This window comes from Mizuhopecten yessoensis, unplaced genomic scaffold, assembly GCF_002113885.1.
Source record: "Mizuhopecten yessoensis strain PY_sf001 unplaced genomic scaffold, ASM211388v2 scaffold9467, whole genome shotgun sequence".
Classification (NCBI taxonomy): domain Eukaryota; kingdom Metazoa; phylum Mollusca; class Bivalvia; order Pectinida; family Pectinidae; genus Mizuhopecten; species Mizuhopecten yessoensis.
In genome coordinates, this window is record NW_018408062.1 from 61,247 (window position 1) to 83,086 (window position 21,840).

The 21,840-nt window shown below is 35.3% G+C and overlaps 1 protein-coding gene across 1 annotated transcript in view; it reads left to right on the plus strand.

The window, feature by feature from the left end:
• Positions 1-14,121, plus strand: part of LOC110458175 — a 31,776-nt gene extending 17,655 nt beyond the window's left edge. Inside the window, exons 2-3 of the mRNA XM_021509775.1 lie at positions 6,928-7,094; positions 12,177-14,121. Coding sequence (XP_021365450.1) covers positions 6,928-7,094; positions 12,177-12,238 — 229 coding nt within the window. The 3' untranslated portion in view covers positions 12,239-14,121. The remainder of the gene's footprint in view (positions 1-6,927; positions 7,095-12,176) is intronic.
• Positions 14,122-21,840: the final 7,719 nt, after the last annotated feature.

The following is a 21,840-nucleotide window of genomic DNA, read 5'->3' on the forward strand; positions in this document are numbered from 1 at the left end:
GATAATCCCTCATCGGTGTTATGGGGGTTCATCTCACTTAGCGAATAAAGGAGGTCCAAAACAGAGAATAAAAACCCGACACATGACTGTTTTATCATGTGATATTTCTCTATACAAACTTCTTCTCAGGTGGTATTTCATTATCCCATACCTACATGTTCTCTAAACTGTTTTTTTTAAATTACCTTTCTCTATCTTACGCTTATCGCTTATGATTTGTTCTTTCTTACATTTAACTCATTGCAATTTAACAGCTGATTTATTTGATTGTTTCTTTGAAATGATTGCGTTCAGATTTTCAATCGACCATGTGGTATAGATATTGAATTTCATATTAGGGATATTGATACATTGTATATGCAGGATGAAAACAATTCAGTTCGGGTCTGCATCATTCATGAATTATAAAACAAAACTGGATATGTGATATTGGTAAGTGTCGTGCTTTGTCTGATTCTAATGATGATTATAAAAAAGAACGTGTATGGGATAACGTAGGAGGATAAGCATCTCTGTGGAAGGCAGAACATTAAACATTAATTCGCTCTGATCAATGTTCTCTAAGATAAACACGTCCATATCTATACACAATGCCACACTACATAAGACAGATACGTTGATTAATCCCAACATCTATATCGTCACAAATGTGTCAATCAAATAGTAACACAGAAACAAGAAACCATGCTAGCGACGTATGCTTTGTAGTTAAGATAAAAAAAAATAATTAAACAACAGCTTTGTTAAATTTAGCAGAAAATATTTCAGTTGAAATATCGATTTTGCTGATCTTGTCGATCTCTTGTTTTGTACTCGTCTTATGAAGCTCAATTTCTACAAAAATGATTTAAGAAAAGAGAGGACACCTGTGTACTCTTAAATGTCGCATTATTTAGTGCTCGTTTGTCCTTAAACAACAATATTTCGTCTCACATTGGTATCTATTGGTATCTTGTCGTACTTGCATTTAGATAACTCGTGGATTCCTTCTGTTTCCCTGGTGGATATCTGTTGTTTTGGTGTCTTGTTGATACCTACTGATCTCCTGTACATTATGTTTTGGTGTCCTGTACATTATGTTTTTGTGTCTTGTTGATACCTACTGGTCTCCTGTACATTATGTTTTGGTGTCTTGTTGATACTTACTGGTCTCCTGTACATTATGTTTTAGTGTCTTGTTGATATCTACTGGTCTGCTGTATATTATGTTTTGGTGTCTTGTTGATACCTACTGATCTCCTGTACGTTATGTTTTAGTGTCTTGCTGATACCTACTGGTCGCCTGTACCTTATGTTTTAGTGTCTTGTTGATACCTACTGATCTCCTGTACGTTATGTTTTAGTGTCTTGCTGATACCTACTGGTCTCCTGTACCTTATGTTTCTGTGTCTTGTTGATACCTACTGGTCTCCTGTACATTATGTTTTGGTGTCTTGTTAATACCTACTGGTCTCCTGTACATTATGTTTTGGTGACTTGTTGATACCTACTGGTCTCCTGTACATTATGTTTTTGTGTCTTGTTGATACCTACTGGTCTCCTGTACATTATTTAGTGTCTTGTTGTTACCTACTGGTCTCCTGTACATTATGTGTTGGTGTCTTTTTGATACCTAATGGTCTCCTGTACATTATGTTTAGGTGTCTTGTTGATACCTACTGGTCTCCTGTACATTATGTGTTGTTTTTTTGTTGATACCTAATGGTCTCCTGTACATTATGTTTAGATGTCTTGTTGATACCTACTGGTCTCCTGTACATTATGTTTCGGTGTCTTGTTGATACCTACTGGTCTCCTGTACGTTATGTTTTGGTGTCTTGTTGATACCTACTGGTCTCTTGTACATTATGTTTTAGTGTCTTGTTGTTACCTACTGGTCTCCTGTACATTATGTTTTAGTGTCTTGTTGATTTTGGTGTCTTGTTGATACCTACTGGTCTCCTGTACGTTATGTTTTGGTGTCTTGTTGATACCTACTGGTCTCTTGTACATTATGTTTTAGTGTCTTGTTGTTACCTACTGGTCTCATGTACATTATGTTTTGGTGTCTTGTTGATACCTAATGGTCTCCTGTACATTATGTTTAGGTGTCTTGTTGATACCTACTGGTCTAATGTACATTATGTTTTAATGTCTTGTTGATACCTACTGGTCTCCTGTGCATTATGTTTTGGTGTCTTGTTGATACCTACTGGTCTCTTGTACATTATGTTTTAGTGTCTTGTTGTTACCTCCTGGTCTCCTGTACATTATGTTTTAGTGTCTTGTTGGTACCAACTGGACTCCTGTACATTATGTTTTGGTGTCTTGGTGATACCTACTGGTCTCCTGTACATTATGTTTTGGTGACTTGTTGATACCTACTGGTCTCCTGTACATTATGTGTTGGTGTCTTGTTGATACCTAATGGTCTCCTTTACATTATGTTTAGGTGTCTTGTTGATACCTACTGGTCTACTGTACATTATGTTTTAATGTCTTGTTGATACCTACTGGTCTCCTGTACATTTTGTTTCGGTGTCTTGTTGATACCTACTGGTCTCATGTTCATTATGTTTTGGTGTCTTGTTGATACCTACTGGTCTACTGTACATTATGTTTTAATGTCTTGTTGATGCCTACTGGTCTCCTGTACATTATGTGTTGGTGTCTTGTTGATCCCTAATGGTCTCCTTTACATTATGTTTAGGTGTCTTGTTGATACCTACTGGTCTCCTGTACATTATGTTTTGGTGTCTTGTTGATACCTACTGGTCTCCTGTACATTTTGTTTCGGTGTCTTGTTGATACCTACTGGTCTCATGTACATTATGTTTTGGTGTCTTGTTGATACCTACTGGTCTCCTGTACATTATGTTTTGGTGTCTTGTTGTTACCTACTGGTCTCCTGTACATGATGTTTTAGTGTCTTGTTGTTACCTACTGGCCTCCTGTACATTATGTTTTAGTGTCTTGTTGTTACCTACTGGTCTCCTGTACATTATGTTTTAGTGTCTTGTTGTTACCTACTGATCTCCAGTACGTTATGTTTTGGTGTCTTGTTGATACCTACTGGTGTCCTGTACATTATGTTTTGGTGTCTTGTTGATACCTACTGGTCTCCTGTACATTATGTTTTGGTGTCTTGTTGATACCTACTGGTTTTCCCTGTGCATTATGTTTTGGTGTCTTGTTGATACCTACTGGTCTCCTGTACATTATCTTTTGGTGTCTTGTTGATACCTACTGGTCTCCTGTACATTATGTTTTTGTGTCTTGTTGATACCTACTGGTTTTCCCTGTGCATTATGTTTTGGTGTCTTGTTGATACCTACTGGTCTCCTGTACATTATGTTTTAGTGTCTTGTTGATACCTACTGATCTCATGTACATTATGTTTTGGTGTCTTGTTGATACTTAATGATCTCATGTACGTTATGTTATGGTGTCGTGTTGATACCTACTGGTCTCCTGTACATTATGTTTTGGTGTCTTGTTGATATCTACTGGTCTCCTGTACATTATGTTTTAGTGTCTTATTGATACCTACTGGTCTCCTGTACATTATGTTTTGGTGTCTTGTTGATATCTACTGGTCTCCTGTACATTATGTTTTGGAGTCTGTTGATACCTACTGGTCTCCTGTAGATTATGTTTTGGTGTCTTGTTGATACCTAATGGTCTCCTGTACATTATGTTTAGGTGTCTTGTTGATACCTACTGGTCTCCTGTATATTATGTTTTGGTGTCTTGTTGATACCTAATGGTCTCCTTTACATTATGTTTAGGTGTCTTGTTGATACCTACTGGTCTACTGTACATTATGTTTTAATGTCTTGTTGATACCTACTGGTCTCCTGTGCATTATGTTTTGGTGTCTTGTTGATACCTAATGGTCTCATGTACATTATGTTTTGGTGTCTTGTACATTATGTTTTGGTGTCTTGTTGATACCAACTGGTCTCCTGTACATTATGTTTTGGTGGCTTGTTGATACCTACTGGTCTCCTGTAGATTATGTTTTGGTGTCTTGTTGATACCTACTTTTGTCCTGTACATTATGTTTTGGTGTCTTGTTTATATCTACTGGTCTCCTGTACATTATGTTTCGTTGTCTTGTTGATACCTACTGGTCTCCTGTAGATTATGTTTTGGTGTCTTGTTGATACCTAATGGTCTCCTTTACATTATGTTTAGGTGTCGTGTTGATACCTACTGGTCTACTGTACATTATGTTTTAATGTCTTGTTGATACCTACTGGTCTCCTGTATATTATGTTTTGGTGTCTTGTTGATACCTACTGATCTCCTGTACATTATGTTTTGGTGTCTTGTACATTATGTTTTGGTGTCATGTTGATACCTACTGATCTCCTGTACATTATGTTTTGGTGTCTTGTTTATACCTACTGGTCTCATGTACATTATGTTTTGGTGTCTTGTACATTATGTTTTGGTGTCATGTTGATACCTACTGATCTCCTGTACATTATGTTTTGGTGTCTTGTACATTATGTTTTGGTGTATTGTTGATACCTACTGATCTCCTGTACATTATGTTTTGGTGTCTTGTACATTATGTTTTGGTGTCATGTTGATACCTACTGATCTCCTGTACATTATGTTTTGGTGTCTTGTACATTATGTTTTGGTGTATTGTTGATACCTACTGATCTCCTGTACATTATGTTTTGGTGTCTTGTACATTATGTTTTGGTGTATTGTTGATACCTACTGATCTCCTGTACATTATGTTTTGGTGTCTTGTTTATATCTACTGGTCTCCTGTACATTATGTTTTGGAGTCTGTTGATACCTACTCGTCTCCTGTAGATTATGTTTTGGTGTCTTGTTGATACCTACTTTTGTCCTGTACATTATGTTTTGGTGTCTTGTTGATGCCTACTGGTCTCCAGTACATTATGTTTTAGTGTCTTATTGATACCTACTGGTCTCCTGTACATTATCATTATGTTTAGGTGTCTTGTTGATACCTACTGGTCTCCTGTGCATTATGGTTTCGTGTCTTGTTGACACATACGGGTGTCCTGTACATTATGTTTTGGTGTCTTGTTGATCCCTACTGGTCTCCTGTACATTATGTTTTAGTGGCTTGTTGATACCTACTGATCTCATGTACATTATGTTTAGGTGTCTTGTTGATACCTACTGGTCTACTGTACATTATGTTTTAATGTCTTGTTGATACCTACTGGTCTCCCGTACATTATGTTTTAGTGTCTTGTTGATACCTACTGATCTCATGTACGTTATGTTTTGGTGTCTTGTACATTATGTTTTGGTGTATTGTTGATACCTACTGATCTCCTGTACATTATGTTTTGGTGTCTTGTACATTATGTTTTGGTGTCATGTTGATACCTACTGATCTCCTGTACATTATGTTTTGGTGTCTTGTTTATATCTACTGGTCTCCTGTACATTATGTTTTGGAGTCTGTTGATCCCTACTGGTCTCCTGTAGATTATGTTTTGGTGTCTTGTTGATACCTACTGGGCTCATGTACATTATGTTTTGGTGTCTTGTTGATATTGATACCTACTGGTCTCCTGTACATTATCATTATGTTTAGGTGTCTTGTTGATACCTACTGGTCTCCTGTGCATTATGTTTTGGTGTCTTGTTGATACCTAATGGTCTCCTTTACATTATGTTTAGGTGTCTTGTTGATACCTACTGGTCTCCTATACATTATGTTTTGGTGTCTTGTACATTATGTTTTGGTGTATTGTTGATACCTACTGATCTCCTGTACATTATGTTTTGGTGTCTTGTTGATATTGATACCTACTGGTCTCCTGTACATTATGTTTTAGTGTCTTGTTGATACGTACTGATCTCATGTACATTATGTTTTGGTGTCTTGTTGATACCTACTGGTCTCCTGTACATTATGTTTTGGTGTCTTGTTGATACCTACTGGTCTCATGTACATTATGTTTTGGTGTCTAGTTGATATATACTGGTCTCATGTACATTATGTTTTGGTGTCTTGTTGATACCTACTGATCTCCTGTGCATTATGTTTTGGTGGCTTGTTGATGCCTACTGGTCTCATGTACATTATGTTTTCCTGTACATTATGTTTTGGTGTCTTGTTGATTCCTACTGGTCTCATGTACATTATGTTGTGGTGTCTTGTACATTATGTTTTGGGGTCTTGTTGATACCTACTGGTATCCTGTACATTATGTTTTGGTGTCTTATACATTATGTTTTGGTGTCTAGGTGATATATACTGGTCTCATGTACATTATGTTTTCCTGTACATTATGTTTTGGTGTCGTGTTGATACCTACTGGTCTCCAGTACATTATGTTTTAGTGTCTTGCTGATACCTACTGGTCTCCTGTAGATTATGTTTTGGTGTCTTGTTTATACCTACTGGTCTCATGTACATTATGTTGTGGTGTCTTGTACATTATGTTTTGGTATCTCGTTGATACCTACTGGTATCCTGTACATTATGTTTTGGTGTCGTGTTGATACCTACTGGTCTCCTATACATTATGTTTTGGTGTCTTGGTGATACCTACTGGTCTCCTGTACATTATGTTTTGGGGTCTTGTTGATACCTACTGGTCTTCTGTACATTATGTTTTGGTGTCTTATACATTATGTTTTGGTGTCTTGTACATTATGTTTTGGTGTCTTGTACATTATGTTTTGGTATCTCGTTGATACCTACTGGTATCCTGTACATTATGTTTTGGTGTCTCGTTGATACCTACTGGTATCCTGTACATTATGGTTTGGTCTCCGGTACATTATGTTATGATTTTAACTTGGTTTCTATCTTATTCTATTTATCTTGAGTCACAATGATTTTTTTGCCATTTGTTTTACAAAACAATACATATATACATCAAAATATGTTTCCTTGTGTAATTTACTAAATAACTAAGCTGGTACATTTATATTATTCAGGAATGAACTACTAGACGACCAAGGTACAAATGTTCCCGTGAAAAGAGGCTGTGTTGGATTTCCTTGTGTATACACCCATATGGCGGAAAGGGCAGGACGAGCTTCTATAGAACGATATATAGCCAAACTAATTGAAGACTGCATGAACGATGATCATTGTAATCCAGGTATGGATATAGTTTATATAATAACAACTGTTTACATTTCTCAAATTGCTGTGACTCTTTATAACCCATGTACAGGAAAATATCTTATGTAGTAACTGCCTGAACCGCTCCACTATCGTCTGCAGCTCTATGTAATCCAGATAGAAATAATAACAGCTGCCTGAACGTCTTCATGATCTGTGATTCTTTATAACCTAGACATAAATACATCATGCAAAGTAGTCATAGCTAGAATTTCACCATTCGGTGTGACTCTATAAAAGTAAATCAGGAATTTAAGTCATACGCTAGATTTAACTTTGTTTTATTTCATTAATGTATTATTTTAAATCAATCTATCTGACAGAGGATCTAGGTAAAACGCTAATGAAAACTTGAAGAATGGAGTTGAGTGAATATCTATTTTGAAATAAATTGATATCATAACTAGAAAAATGGAGTTGAATTGTTATCCAGGACGTCCCTGACGATTATATAACAGCCATACGAATTTATAACATTTTTCTAATTAAAACAGTCTTGTTCCATTTCAAAGTACATAAACAAGTTATGTATTGATATACGTTAAATGAACGATGGAATGCTACATAAGGTTTAAATTATATCGTCATTATCATGAGGTATATCACAATGCGTTCGCTTACTTAAATTGATTCGCTGTAGTTTTAGGTTCGTGGAATGGGGGTCCTTATAGTTGGTAGGCATTGCAAAGCTTTATTAAATATAGGGAATTACTTGTTACCTAATTCATTTAAGAGTATATGTCGTCATTGAATGTTTTGCTTCTGATGGCAATCGAACAAGGAAGGAACCGATAGTATGCTGAATTATTCCTAGCAAAGAGGACGGCAATAATTTCATTTAAGATTTCCTCATCTCATTTCCCGCAGCAAAATCAGTGTTATTAGATTTGTCACAATTTCTTGACGAATTGTGATGTGTATACATTTTTCAGAATAATCGTTTTGAGACATGTAGAGAATATCTGAATATGAAATTGCATGAACCGTATAAAAGCAATGTGATTTTTTATGGCTGGAAAACATACTTCAATTTATGAAAAAAAACCACTGCAGCCTAACTTATCAGGACTCTTTTACTACCAAACGCACACCGGAACCTAGCTAGCACGGGATATCATACTTAGGTTACAGGCTAGAAACTTGTTTGAAAATACATTGATTCATCAGTATGCACCTAAAATCTTGCGATTTTAAATCCATTATCCTGTACGACACAATAATCTCCAAAATCCAGACTCCCATGTTTTGGTTATACGTTTGAACCTAGTATATAATGGGCCCAGAACCCAATACTCCATTTATAAAAGTAAATCTCATTATTCTAGAATCCTGAAGTAAATTAGGACTCCGATTATCCAGTACATACACTAATATTCATTTGTTTCATACTCCTATAATCATAACCGTATAAACCCATACTTAATTATTCCGGATGTACTTTAGAACCAGAGAGGGGCATTATTTTTTTGTCTGAGTGTCTTCTCAATTTTACTTACTCTTGGTGTATGATGTTCACGTGAATTGACGCTAAGGTTTCTTTAGTCCCAGTGAGTTGACGATATGGTATATATTGTCACAAGGGAATTTACGCTAAAGTATAGTTTGTCCTTGTGAGGTGGTGCTCAAGCAATTTGGTCTGGTGTGTTGACATCGTGGTATATTTTGTACTGGTGTGTTGACATCATGGAATATTTTGTACTGGTGAGGTGACATCGTCGTGTAGTTTGTACTGGTTTGTTGATGCTAAGGTATTGTTTGTTTTAGTGGGTTGGAGCTATGGTACATTTTGTTCTGGTGTGTTGACATCGTTGTATATTTTGTACTGGTATGTTGACATCGTGGTGTATTTTGTACTGGTGTATTGACGCTATGGTTTATTTTGTCCTAGTGAATATACGATATGGTGTATTTTGTCCTAGTGAGTTGGCGCACTGGTGTATTTTTTATGTTGAGTTGACATCGTGGTATATTTTGTACTGGTGTGTTCACGTTATGGTATATTTAGTCCCAGTGAGTTGACACTTTGGTATATTTTGTACTGGTGTGTTCACGTAGTCCCAGTGAGTTGATATTTTGGTACAATTTTACTAGTGTGTTGAAATCATGTCGCAAGGCTAAAAAGGATGATAACTCAATCGACCAAATTATGCATTTTTTGTCATCTCAAATACTTCTAAAATCTTTTTTTGGCGCAGAGTCAGTAAAATACTATTTGTAATATACCTGATGTAACACATAGTACTATTGCCAGTTTCCCACTGCTCTATATAAGGAATGATGGCGTACACCAAACTAGAATATGAAAAAGGTTAGGTGGCCACAAGCTTTTACCTTTAACATTGAAACAAGGAAACAATTTCAACAAACAATTGAAATAAGAAATATATTAGTTTTAAGTAAAACCAATTATATTGAATGTATATGCATGAAATATTTAGATCAATTCAAATATAGTCCCGAAGACGCCAATTTTACCACTTCAGTAATTCAGAAACTACATGTATGGTGCATTCTGTATGGAAGCAAGGAAAATTACAAAGATTCCAATATGTATTTGATTCTCTGCCGATTTGAATTTAATAACAAATCGTTTATTTTCAGAGCGTACGGCAATATAAGTGAACAAAATCCGATAGGCACCATGACCATTCTTATTTAAATATACTATATATAGAATGATTGCCTTCAAAATCTCATTTGTATCCGGATAGAAACTAACAAAAGTAGAGACTTATAAATGACATAGAGTCATTTCTATCTACGGAAGATTAAAAAACAACGTAATCAATAACAAAAGTCAACATATCGTGATTCCGAAATAATTGAAAGCACAAGGAAATTCCCATTTTAATCATTTCTGGTTTTATTTCAACAATTTTCTGTGCGTCTGCATGCTTCTTTTCTTCCTCCTTACCTACTTATTTGTTCAATCTATTTGATGAAGTATCGTCTGTCTGTCTGTCGTTCATGTTTTGAAACATTTTCAGGTCTATTGTCAATTACAACTTCGGTCTCAATTGGCAAATCATGAATACTGCTGAACACAGCAACATGTAAATTGTTACCGACATAAATAATGCACCTAATATCTTTAATACCACCACAAAGGACTGTTTAAGATTTCACGTCCTCGCAACAGCTATCAAAGAGAGAAAAGAAACGGTGGAACCGAGACACCAAACAATGTGGTGTCTCCTACTGGCAATTCATAAGAAAGCAAAGCAGAATATACCGATTTTGTAGTGGACTCAATATGAGTCGTGGTCTACGTGTATATGAAACATGAAATGAGATACAGCAAGTGTATTCTACTCCCGAATATCCATTATTAAAACAAATCATAGAAAAGTAAGTAAATCAATAATAAAACAAAAACAGATCTAAAACGGTAAATTCTATGTAACCAAACACGTGTTATAGATCAATCAAGTCACACCTCTTTCCCTTAACATCGACCCTTCATACCAGAGAGTAGCCAGGAACACATAAATTGTAACCTAAACTCCGCTACATTAATAGGTACGCTATCCCTTAACCCGTGGAAACATGTCATTTACATGACCAACTCTGCTCTTTTACATTAAGTTAACAATCTAAAGTGTTACTGTTGCGCAAGTAAATTGTAATAAAAGACATTCTGGACACTTTGATTGTACAGGGACGCTTGTTTAACTTGTTTTGAGGGTGATGCGAATGTTTGAGATTAGGGCCCGATTCGTTTGCTGACGTCAGCATGTAACTGAGTAATGGCTTGTTACCGACAAACCAATTCTAAAGTGCATTTTGCTTTATCTAGAAGAAAACCTACTTGAATAGGAATGGTATCTCTCTTAGTGCGAAGGCAAGTGACTATTTTTTATAACGTTTCATATTCAGGAGCGCGGTAGTCTAGTGATAGGACGCCGGGCTCGTGACCTATTGGTTGCGGGTTCGAGTCACGTCACGGCACTGTGTTATATCTTTGAGCAAAATACTTTACTCTGTTTGTTCGAGTCTACTCAGTTGTAAATGAGTACGTGACTGAGCAGTGCTGTAATTGTTGAATGCTAGCTGTGATCGCCGAAATGGCAGCACCGGCTGTATGCTCCCCGAGAAAGATATGTGCTAGTTGCAAAGGCCAACCACGGATAATCATTTGTGAACTGCTTTGAGACGACCTACGAACTAGGTTTTGATAAAGATGTTTAAAAGAATCTCTGATTATTATAAATATTATTTCAATACTACAATATTCATATTTCACTCACGATTGATATCGTTTCCTTTCCGTGGTACAAGTCTCAAGCCTTCACTATTTCAGAACGTCCTCCAGGTGACAGAGCTTTTATAGTGATACGCCTTAACTACACCCCTGAAGTCATGTGTTATGTTTGAGTGGTTTTTATCCTCTCTGAGGAAATATCATGGTCCCCATTATGACATAATGTCCTACAGTGCGTATTTTTGTGTCTGCTCTGAAAATACATGCACTTCGTGGTGCACTTATAAACATATTTTGACAAAAACATAACGTGATGTGTAAAATAGGATGAAAGAAATTAGATCGCCAACCAAATACCTGGGCTAGCCTGTCGACTTCCGTTTTTGTTAAAGTTCTAGATGTCTGTTCTTCCAGTTTTTGCGTAATTTTGGTGGTTCTGTTATTTGCCTCCCCGTATCACCATTGGGCTATTATTTGAACAATATTCTTTGACAACGAGAACTTTATTAATTGATATTCCTAAACATGTTCTTTTCATGTTAATAAGTATGAATCGTAAAAAGGTACACAAATGTGTAAAATATGTACGAGTAGGCAATACGTAATCAAAACATGCCATTTCTAAATCAACGCCGATTTTGTAGTGGCAATTCGTACATATTCCACGCCTATGTGTACAGAAGCTTCAATGGTCATTTTTCTGATCAAGGTGACAGAAGCCGTACCCTACTAGTCATCCAATAGTCACACATAAACGCATACTGGTTATAATACATAACCTTTCTACAATGGGTTATTTTATATATATTTATTTATTAAAGTATATTATTCGAAAGTTATATTTTATTGCCTTTGCAGGAAAAAGAAGGAGGAGGTCGTTAAAGAACCAGCTTAGACAACGGCGATCATCCACTTGGTGAAGAGTTACCAATGATCTCCTGGACACTACATCAGAATGCCGAGAGGGAAATTAAGCGGCAAACCTGATCCGGCTTGATCAACATAAACAGATTAAATAGGAACAATTTAATTGATTTCAATATTTTTATATGAGAATTGATTTTACATATATTTTCCCAGCGAAAAGCCATTTCTTATGGTAAAGCTTTTCCTACTAGAGTGTCTTTGCATTTCTTTGTGGATAAGGATATTGCATTAAGAAAAAAGCTATTGAAAATTAAATTGTCGAGATTAAAAGGAGGGGCAACAATGAAGAACCTTTGCTTGTTCGATTGTTAGAATGGTTTTGTTTATTTCAAGTCGGTAACTACCATCCATCTTGTATCGTGCTTGGTGAGCATTAGGGCTTGATTTGGACAGGTTCGACGATGTCTAAATGAGTGAAAGAGCGAAATTGGATTTGGTTATTTTAAATCAATAAATTGTCAAACATGGTATTTACACTATAATATTGTCAAATAATGAAATAACGAAATATAATAATCCGGTGTACTGCATGGATCTAAATCGATAGAAAGTGAATAGTTTAATTATATAATTGGTGAAAATGCTGAAGGTAAACCTCTCTGCATGTAGCATCCTTTGTGTCGCAGCTTAAGTCTTGTTAAATTGTAGTATCCTAAATTCGAGCAAGTTTAGTTGGTTTGCCATTTTATTTACATTACATATCGATACTTCTTATTCACTGTCATTCAGGAGGAGTCTTTGTAGCACAGTTCGGATAATGCTTACAATATCAAAATGAGTTTCTGGTGTTTTTCGGTTTTGGTATTATGGAAATAAAGGTACAATGAAGAGGATACGGTACATCAAAAGATCGTTATGCGTTTTCAATGTAAAAAATAACGCAACTATCTTATTTTTCAAATAATATTACAATGCTGAAAACAAGTGGAATCTCGTCTTTAAAAAAAGTGTAGGTCCGATCATTTATACCTTGTTTGTCACAACCAATCAAGTAATTTTGACATTATTTAAATGTTATGAAATAGTATTTCACTCATATAAAGACACAATAAATTGCAGTTTTTAATACAAATACTAATTTCCATTACGAAATAGATAAATTTGAAATAATAATGAATTGATCTTTATTTTAAGAGAACTGGTCTCATTTCAGTAGCAATAATCCAAGATAAAAACTGGAGGATTTCATGAGTAACCGAAACGTCCGGAAGCGATGCCGCTCTCGTTAACGAGACCTGCAATAACATCTACTGATCACTGAACTGTAATACAGAGTGAAAAGTGAAATATATAGTATGTTGTAAGAAGGTTTGAGTTACATTTGCGGTAGGCGTATCTGTTGTAAAAGCTATGTTTCAACGCAGCGCACAACTCGATGACTTTATTATTATGAAGCTGCTGTCAAATTTCTGATTTAGTTCATCACCTTGACATGTTTTATTGAAAGTATCAGTGTTAGCTGTGAAACATATCTATAATAATTGACGAAGCTTAAAGTAAGAACATATCAAAGTAATCAGATTTTCTTTTCATTTTAATTTCCCATGTGAATAACAGAGGATCGATATACTTTTCACTCAATAACAAAAATGTAATGAATTTCTGTTTGTACATACAAAGATTCGAAATTGATCAAGATTTACAAAGATAATTTTGCATAAACATCATACCAAACTGTGATTACTTTCTGTGGGAGTTTAATCACACAGATTATTCATTAGCATCGAGGCGATCCAATTTTCCTCTTTGTAAACATTTCTATAGAACCATTTCAAGCCTTCATGTCTACCCTGAACACATTAATTGTTATTAAAATAGGATATTTGATTACAATTTGAAAAAGATATTTTTGAATCATTGGAAAATAAACAATTTCCAGACAAAAAAACTCGTTTTGTTTATTTCTTTTTTCTTTCTTTTCAATCACATGGACATATTTTAAAGATGTTTTTCTTCGGTGTGTAAAGCGATTTTGTTCTTATAGGGTCGTTTTATATCGCCGAAAACTGCATACCACCACGCGTTGCATTGCATTTATGACATAAAGGATTATACAGTATATAAGCATAAAGGAGTATACAGTATATATAAACATAAAGGAGTATACAGTATATAAACATAATGGAGTATACAGTATATAAACATAAAGGAGTATATAGTATATACACATAAAAGAGTATACAGTATATAAACATAATGGAGTATACAGTATATAAACATAATGGAGTAAACAGTATATACACATAAATGAGTATACAGTATATAAACATAACGGAGTATACAGTATATAAACATAACGGAGTATACAGTATATAAACATAAAGGAGTATACAGTATATAAACATAACGGAGTATACAGTATATAAACATAAAGGAGTATACAGTATATAAACATAACGGAGTATACAGTATATAAACATAAAGGAGTATACAGTATATAAACATAACGGAGTATACAGTATATAAACATAAAGGAGTATACAGTATATAAACATAACGGAGTATACAGTATATAAACATAAAGGAGTATACAGTATATAAACATAACGGAGTATACAGTATATAAACATAAAGGAGTATACAGTATATAAACATAACGGAGTATACAGTATATAAACATAAAGGAGTATACAGTATATAAACATAACGGAGTATACAGTATATAAACATAAAGGAGTATACAGTATATAAACATAACGGAGTATACAGTATATAAACATAAAGGAGTATACAGTATATAAACATAACGGAGTATACAGTATATAAACATAAAGGAGTATACAGTATATAAACATAACGGAGTATACAGTATATAAACATAAAGGAGTATACAGTATATAAACATAACGGAGTATACAGTATATAAACATAAAGGAGTATACAGTATATAAACATAACGGAGTATACAGTATATAAACATAAAGGAGTATACAGTATATAAACATAACGGAGTATACAGTATATAAACATAAAGGAGTATACAGTATATAAACATAACGGAGTATACAGTATATAAACATAAAGGAGTATACAGTATATAAACATAACGGAGTATACAGTATATAAACATAAAGGAGTATACAGTATATAAACATAACGGAGTATACAGTATATAAACATAAAGGAGTATACAGTATATAAACATAACGGAGTATACAGTATATAAACATAAAGGAGTATACAGTATATAAACATAACGGAGTATACAGTATATAAACATAAAGGAGTATACAGTATATAAACATAACGGAGTATACAGTATATAAACATAAAGGAGTATACAGTATATAAACATAACGGAGTATACAGTATATAAACATAAAGGAGTATACAGTATATAAACATAACGGAGTATACAGTATATAAACATAAAGGAGTATACAGTATATAAACATAACGGAGTATACAGTATATAAACATAAAGGAGTATACAGTATATAAACATAACGGAGTATACAGTATATAAACATAAAGGAGTATACAGTATATAAACATAACGGAGTATACAGTATATAAACATAAAGGAGTATACAGTATATAAACATAACGGAGTATACAGTATATAAACATAAAGGAGTATACAGTATATAAACATAACGGAGTATACAGTATATAAACATAAAGGAGTATACAGTATATAAACATAACGGAGTATACAGTATATAAACATAAAGGAGTATACAGTATATAAACATAACGGAGTATACAGTATATAAACATAAAGGAGTATACAGTATATAAACATAACGGAGTATACAGTATATAAACATAAAGGAGTATACAGTATATAAACATAACGGAGTATACAGTATATAAACATAAAGGAGTATACAGTATATAAACATAACGGAGTATACAGTATATAAACATAAAGGAGTATACAGTATATAAACATAACGGAGTATACAGTATATAAACATAAAGGAGTATACAGTATATAAACATAACGGAGTATACAGTATATAAACATAAAGGAGTATACAGTATATAAACATAAAGGAGTATACATTATATAAACATAAAGGAGTATACAGTATATAAACATAACGGAGTAAACAGTATATAAACATAACTGAGTATACAGTATATACACATAAAGGAGTATACATTATATAAACATATAGGAGTATACAGTATATAAACATAATGGAGTATACAGTATATAAAAATAAAGGAGTATACATTATATAAGCATAACGGAGTATACATTATATAAGCATAACGGAGTATACATTATATACACATAAATGAGTATTCAATATATAAACATAACGAAGTATACAGTATATAAAAATAAAGGAGTATACAATATATAAACATAATGAAGTATACAGTATATAAAAATAAAGGAGTATACATTATATAAGCATAACGGAGTATACAGTATATAAACATAACGGAGTATACAGTATATAAACATAATGAAGTATACAGTATATAAACATAACGGAGTATACAGTATATACACATAAATGAGTATTCAATATATAAACATAAAGGAGTATACAGTATATAAACATAACGGAGTATACAGTATATAAACATAATGGAGTATACAGTATATAAACAAAATGCAGCAAAAAGCAACAAACAGAATAAGGAACTATATAGTGCAACAGAAAAGCGTTTTATAAACTGCAATGGCCGTACAGGCTTTGTTTTGTTACAGGTTTTTAATAGATCAATATGTACACTACTAGATGACATATTTACGATGGATCAATGGACAAATCTAGTGTGATTTCTAAAACAAAAATAACAAATTTAATCTTAAGAAGTGGTTTGAGAAAGCTCAGAACTGCAACTAAAGACTAAAAACTTCGTTTGAGAACCGGGCTTATCAGAGTTATCATACCTGATAAATGTCTAATACATGACCGTTAGTTAAAAAATGGACTCCCAATATATTACAACAGAGAAAGTGTGTTTGTCTGGAATTATGAATGTCATGTTTGATAGATGTCTTGCGTCACATTGGTTTAAAACTTGTTCAATGCTTGGGTGTCATAAATAAAGTTATTGTTTAATACTGGTGCAATATTGATTTTTAGATAAATAGAAATAAGGCATGTAAATAAACTTCGACAGATTATTGTTTTTCATAATTATGAGGAACCTGTCGTCAATTTCGTAGTGATAACTTCTGGAATTTCTATTTAAAAACATATCTATGAACAATAATATTTCATACACTTATTTTGAGTTTAAAGATAAAGTATTATCGTTCAGGAGACAAAAATAGGTGACACCGATTTTAAAAAGGTCCATTAACCCGGATTATTCCACAGGAAATCTAGAAAATGTCCATCACTTGAAGTTTCCTGAAGTCCAAACGTTTTCCCTTGGACATTTACTAAGAGAAAACATACTTGTGTTATACAGGACACAGACATTATTTGTATAACCTATTTACTTGAAGAGCTACATTTGTTACTCCAGCTGAAATTTGCTTATTCTGACAAGCTGTCATTACGTCAAACCAATTCCAAACTTAAGTATGCCTATTGATATGACAGTTCCTGCTGTGAGAAGTATATAGACCTGATATCGGCTGGTACTATATTGTGTCACGTGTGACGAGTCTTTGTCTCGTATTACCTACCTGCGCTTTACATTTGTCTGGTTCCGCAACGATGCGTGACAAATCCTACATAACCGAAAATGTGTGACGAATCCCATCTAACCGAAACTGTGTGACGAATCCCAGCTAACCCAGGCTGTGTGACAATTCCTAAGTAACCAAAACCGTGTGACAATTCCTAGCTAACCGAAGCTGTGTCATGAATCCTAGGTAACCGAAGCTGTGTAACGAATCCTAGGTAACCCAAGCTGTGTGACGAATCCTAGGTAACCCAAACTGTGTCACGAATCCTAGGTAACTCAGGCTCTGTGACGAGTGTCACGAATCCTATGTAACTTAAGGGCTGTGACGAATTATAGGTAACCAAATGTGTGTCACAAATCCTAGGTAACAAAAGGTGTGTCAAAAATCCTAGGTAACCTAAGCTGTGTGACGAATCCCAGCTAACTCAGACTGAATGACGAATCCCAGGGTACCGAAACTGTGTGACGAATTCTAGGTTACTCAGGCTGTGTGACGAATCGTAGGTGACCAAAGGTGTGTGACGAATCCTAGGTAATCTAAGCTATGTGACGAATCTTAGGTAACTCAGGCTGTGTGATTAATCCTAAGTAACTTAAAGTGTGTGACGAATCCTAGGTAACTTAATATGATGAATCGTGGGTAACCAAAGATGTGTCACAAATTCTAGGTACACAAAGCTGTGTGACGACTACTAGGTAACCGTAGCTATGTGACCAATCATAGGTAACCAAATGTGTGTCATGAATCATAGGCAACCCTAGCTGTGTAACGAATCCTAGGTAACCGTAGCTGTGTGACGAATCCTAGGCAACCGTAGCTGTGTGACGATTCATAGGTAACCAAAGGTGTGTCATGAACCATAGGTAACCCTAGCTGTGCAACGAATCCTAGGTAACCGTAGCTGTGTGACGAATCCTAGTTAACCCTAGCTGTGTGACGATTCATAGGTAACCAAAGGTGTGTCATGAACCATAGGTAACCCTAGCTGTGTAACGAATCCTAGGTAACCGTAGCTGTGTGACGAATCCTAGTTAACCCTAGCTGTGTCACGAATCCTAGGTAAGCGTAGCTGTGTGACGACTCCTAGGAAACCGTAGCTTTGCGACGAATCATAGCTAACCAAAGGTGTGTCATGAATCATAGGTAACCCTAGCTGTGTAAGGAATCCTAGGTAACCGAAGCTGTGTCACGAATCCTAGGTTACCCAAGCTGTGGGACGAATCCTAGGTAACCCAAGCTGTGTGACGAATCCTAGGTAACCGTAGCTGTGTGACGACTCCTAGGAAACCGTAGCTTTGCGACGAATCATAGGTAACCAAAGGTGTGTCATGAATCATAGGTAACCCTAGCTGTGTAACGAATCCTAGGTAACCGAAGCTGTGTCACGAATCCTAGGATACCGAAGCTGTGTCACGAATCCTAGGTAACCAAAGGTGTGTCTTGAATCCTAGGTAACCAAAGGTGTGTCACGAAACCTAAGTAACCCAAGCTGTCTGACGAAATCTAGGTAACTCAAGCTGTGTGACTAATCCTAGGTTCCCATAGATGTGAAAGATGTCCGTAGCTGTGTCACGAATCCAAGCTGTTTCAATTTCAATTTCAATATGTTTTATTGACAAAAGAAGTCAGCAGGATTGGGCTTCTGGCAATGCCTATATAAGTCCTCTCCTTACAGCTACATCCGGTGGTGAACACATTGTTTATATAAATTAAAGGCTTTACCATTGTAGATACACAAAGGGGAAGTAACTCCTCCATAGTAGATTGTACAAAGATAGTTACCCTTTTTGTTAAGGACTAGTAATAAACAAGTTTGCAAAAAAGATTTACTTAACCTAGCTATAGCTACAGTTTTTTTTTATATATATTATGGAAATATTCAAAACATATATATATTTGGTAGATTTGGCTTTATCTCCCCAACGGTTACAGGCCATACACAGTCCATATGTCACGTATTGGCCATCCACTAATGCAGTTCAAAAGCAAATTACAGCAAATAGATATTTAGTTTACTGATAGGGTCACGCCAACTCTAGGCATTATTATGACTGTTTGTACATTATCAAAAGCAGGAGTTACTTCGTGTAGCTGGTATGGTACATTTTAATACCTAATATGTGGTGCCCAGAGGGAAGTGCATATACGTTTTGTACATGCATACTATGTTATTTATGACCTTCTTTCATTACAATGAAAAAAAAAAAAAAGGAAAAACAATCTTACAAGACAAATATCATAAGTGTGTACTTATCTATATCATAGGAGCAGAACCAGGAAGAAAGATATGTCTTTAAATTAAACCAAATTAATTTAAGTTAAGTTTTGCTAAAGGTATTTCATAATGATATCTACAAAAGACAAAAGAATACATGTACATAACATGACAAATTTTATCAATTTAATTTCAACTCATGTTAAGGACTTATAGCACAATATTAGGAAATCTTTGTGATTGAACTATAAAGTCTGATATATTTTGGAGAATATTTTTGTTTTGGGTGTCATTACAATTACCACAGCCATGTAGCAGGACATTTATACTAAGGTGATTATGTACATCATAATTAAGATTCTGCTGTAGAACGTGGCGGATGGTTTTATACCTATAACACTCAAGAAAACAATGGGTAGCAGTTTCATAGCTCTGGTCGCATTCACAATATGGAGAATCAATAAATGGTCTTTACAAAGGGCGTAATTAAAGGTTACACAAACTGTTTGACGAAAACAAGGTAACCCATAGTGAGTGACGAATCCTAGCTAACCGTAGTTGTGTGACGAATCCCAGCTAACCCAAGCTTTGTGACGTATACCAGCTAACCCAAGCAGTGTGACGAAGCCTAGCTAACCAAAGCTGTGTGACGAATCCCAGCTACCTCAAGCAGTGTGACTAAACCTAGCTAGCCGTAGCTGTATGATGAATCCTAGGTAACTCAGGCTGTGTGACGAATCCTAGGTAACTCAGTCTGTGTGGCGAATCCTAGGTAACTCAGACTGTATGACGAATCCTAGGTTTCCGAAACTGTGTGACGAATCCTAGGTTTCCGAAACTGTGTGACGAATCCTAGGTAACTCAGGCTGTGTGACGAATCCTGGGTGACTCAGTCTGTGTGGCGAATCCTAGGTAACTCAGACTGTATGACGAATCCTAGGTTTCCGAAACTGTGTGACGAATCCTAGGTAACTCAGGCTGTGTGACGATTCCTAGGTAACTCAGGCTGTGTGACGAATCCTAGGTAATTCATGCTGTGTGAGGAGTTCTAGGAAACTCAGGCTGTATGACGAATCCCAGCTTACCCAGACTGTGTGACGAATCCTAGGTTACCGAAACTGTGTGACGAATCCCAGGAAACCCAAGCTGTGTGACGATTCCTAGGTTACTCAGGCTGTGTGACGAATCCTAGGTAACTCAGGCTGTGTGACGAATCATAGGTAACTCAGGCTGTATGACGAATCCTAGGTAACTCAGGCTGTGTGACGAATCCTAGGTGATCAAAGGTGTGTCACGAATCCTAGGTAACTAAAGGTGTGTCACGAATCCTAGGTAACTCAGGCTGTGTGTCGAATCGTAGGTGACCAAAGGTGTGTGACGAATCCTAGGTAACCTTAGCTATTTGACGAATCCTAGTTAACTGAAGCTGTGTGATTAATCCTAAGTAACTTAAAGTGTGTGACTAATCCTAGGTAACTAAATGTGTGTGACGAATCGTGGGTAACCAAAGATATGTCACAAATTCTAGGTACACAAAGCTGTGTGACGAATCCCAGGTAAATCAATCTGTGTCATTAATCCTAGGTAACTGAGGCTCTTTGACGAGTCCCAGGTAACTTAAGGTGTGTGACGAGTCCTAGGTAACCAAGGTGTGTCACGAATCCTAGGTAACTTAAGGTATGTGACGAATTATAGGTAACCAAAGGTGTGTCACAAATCCTAGGTAACCAAAGGTGTGTCAAAAATCCTAGGTAACCTAAGCTGTGTGACGAATC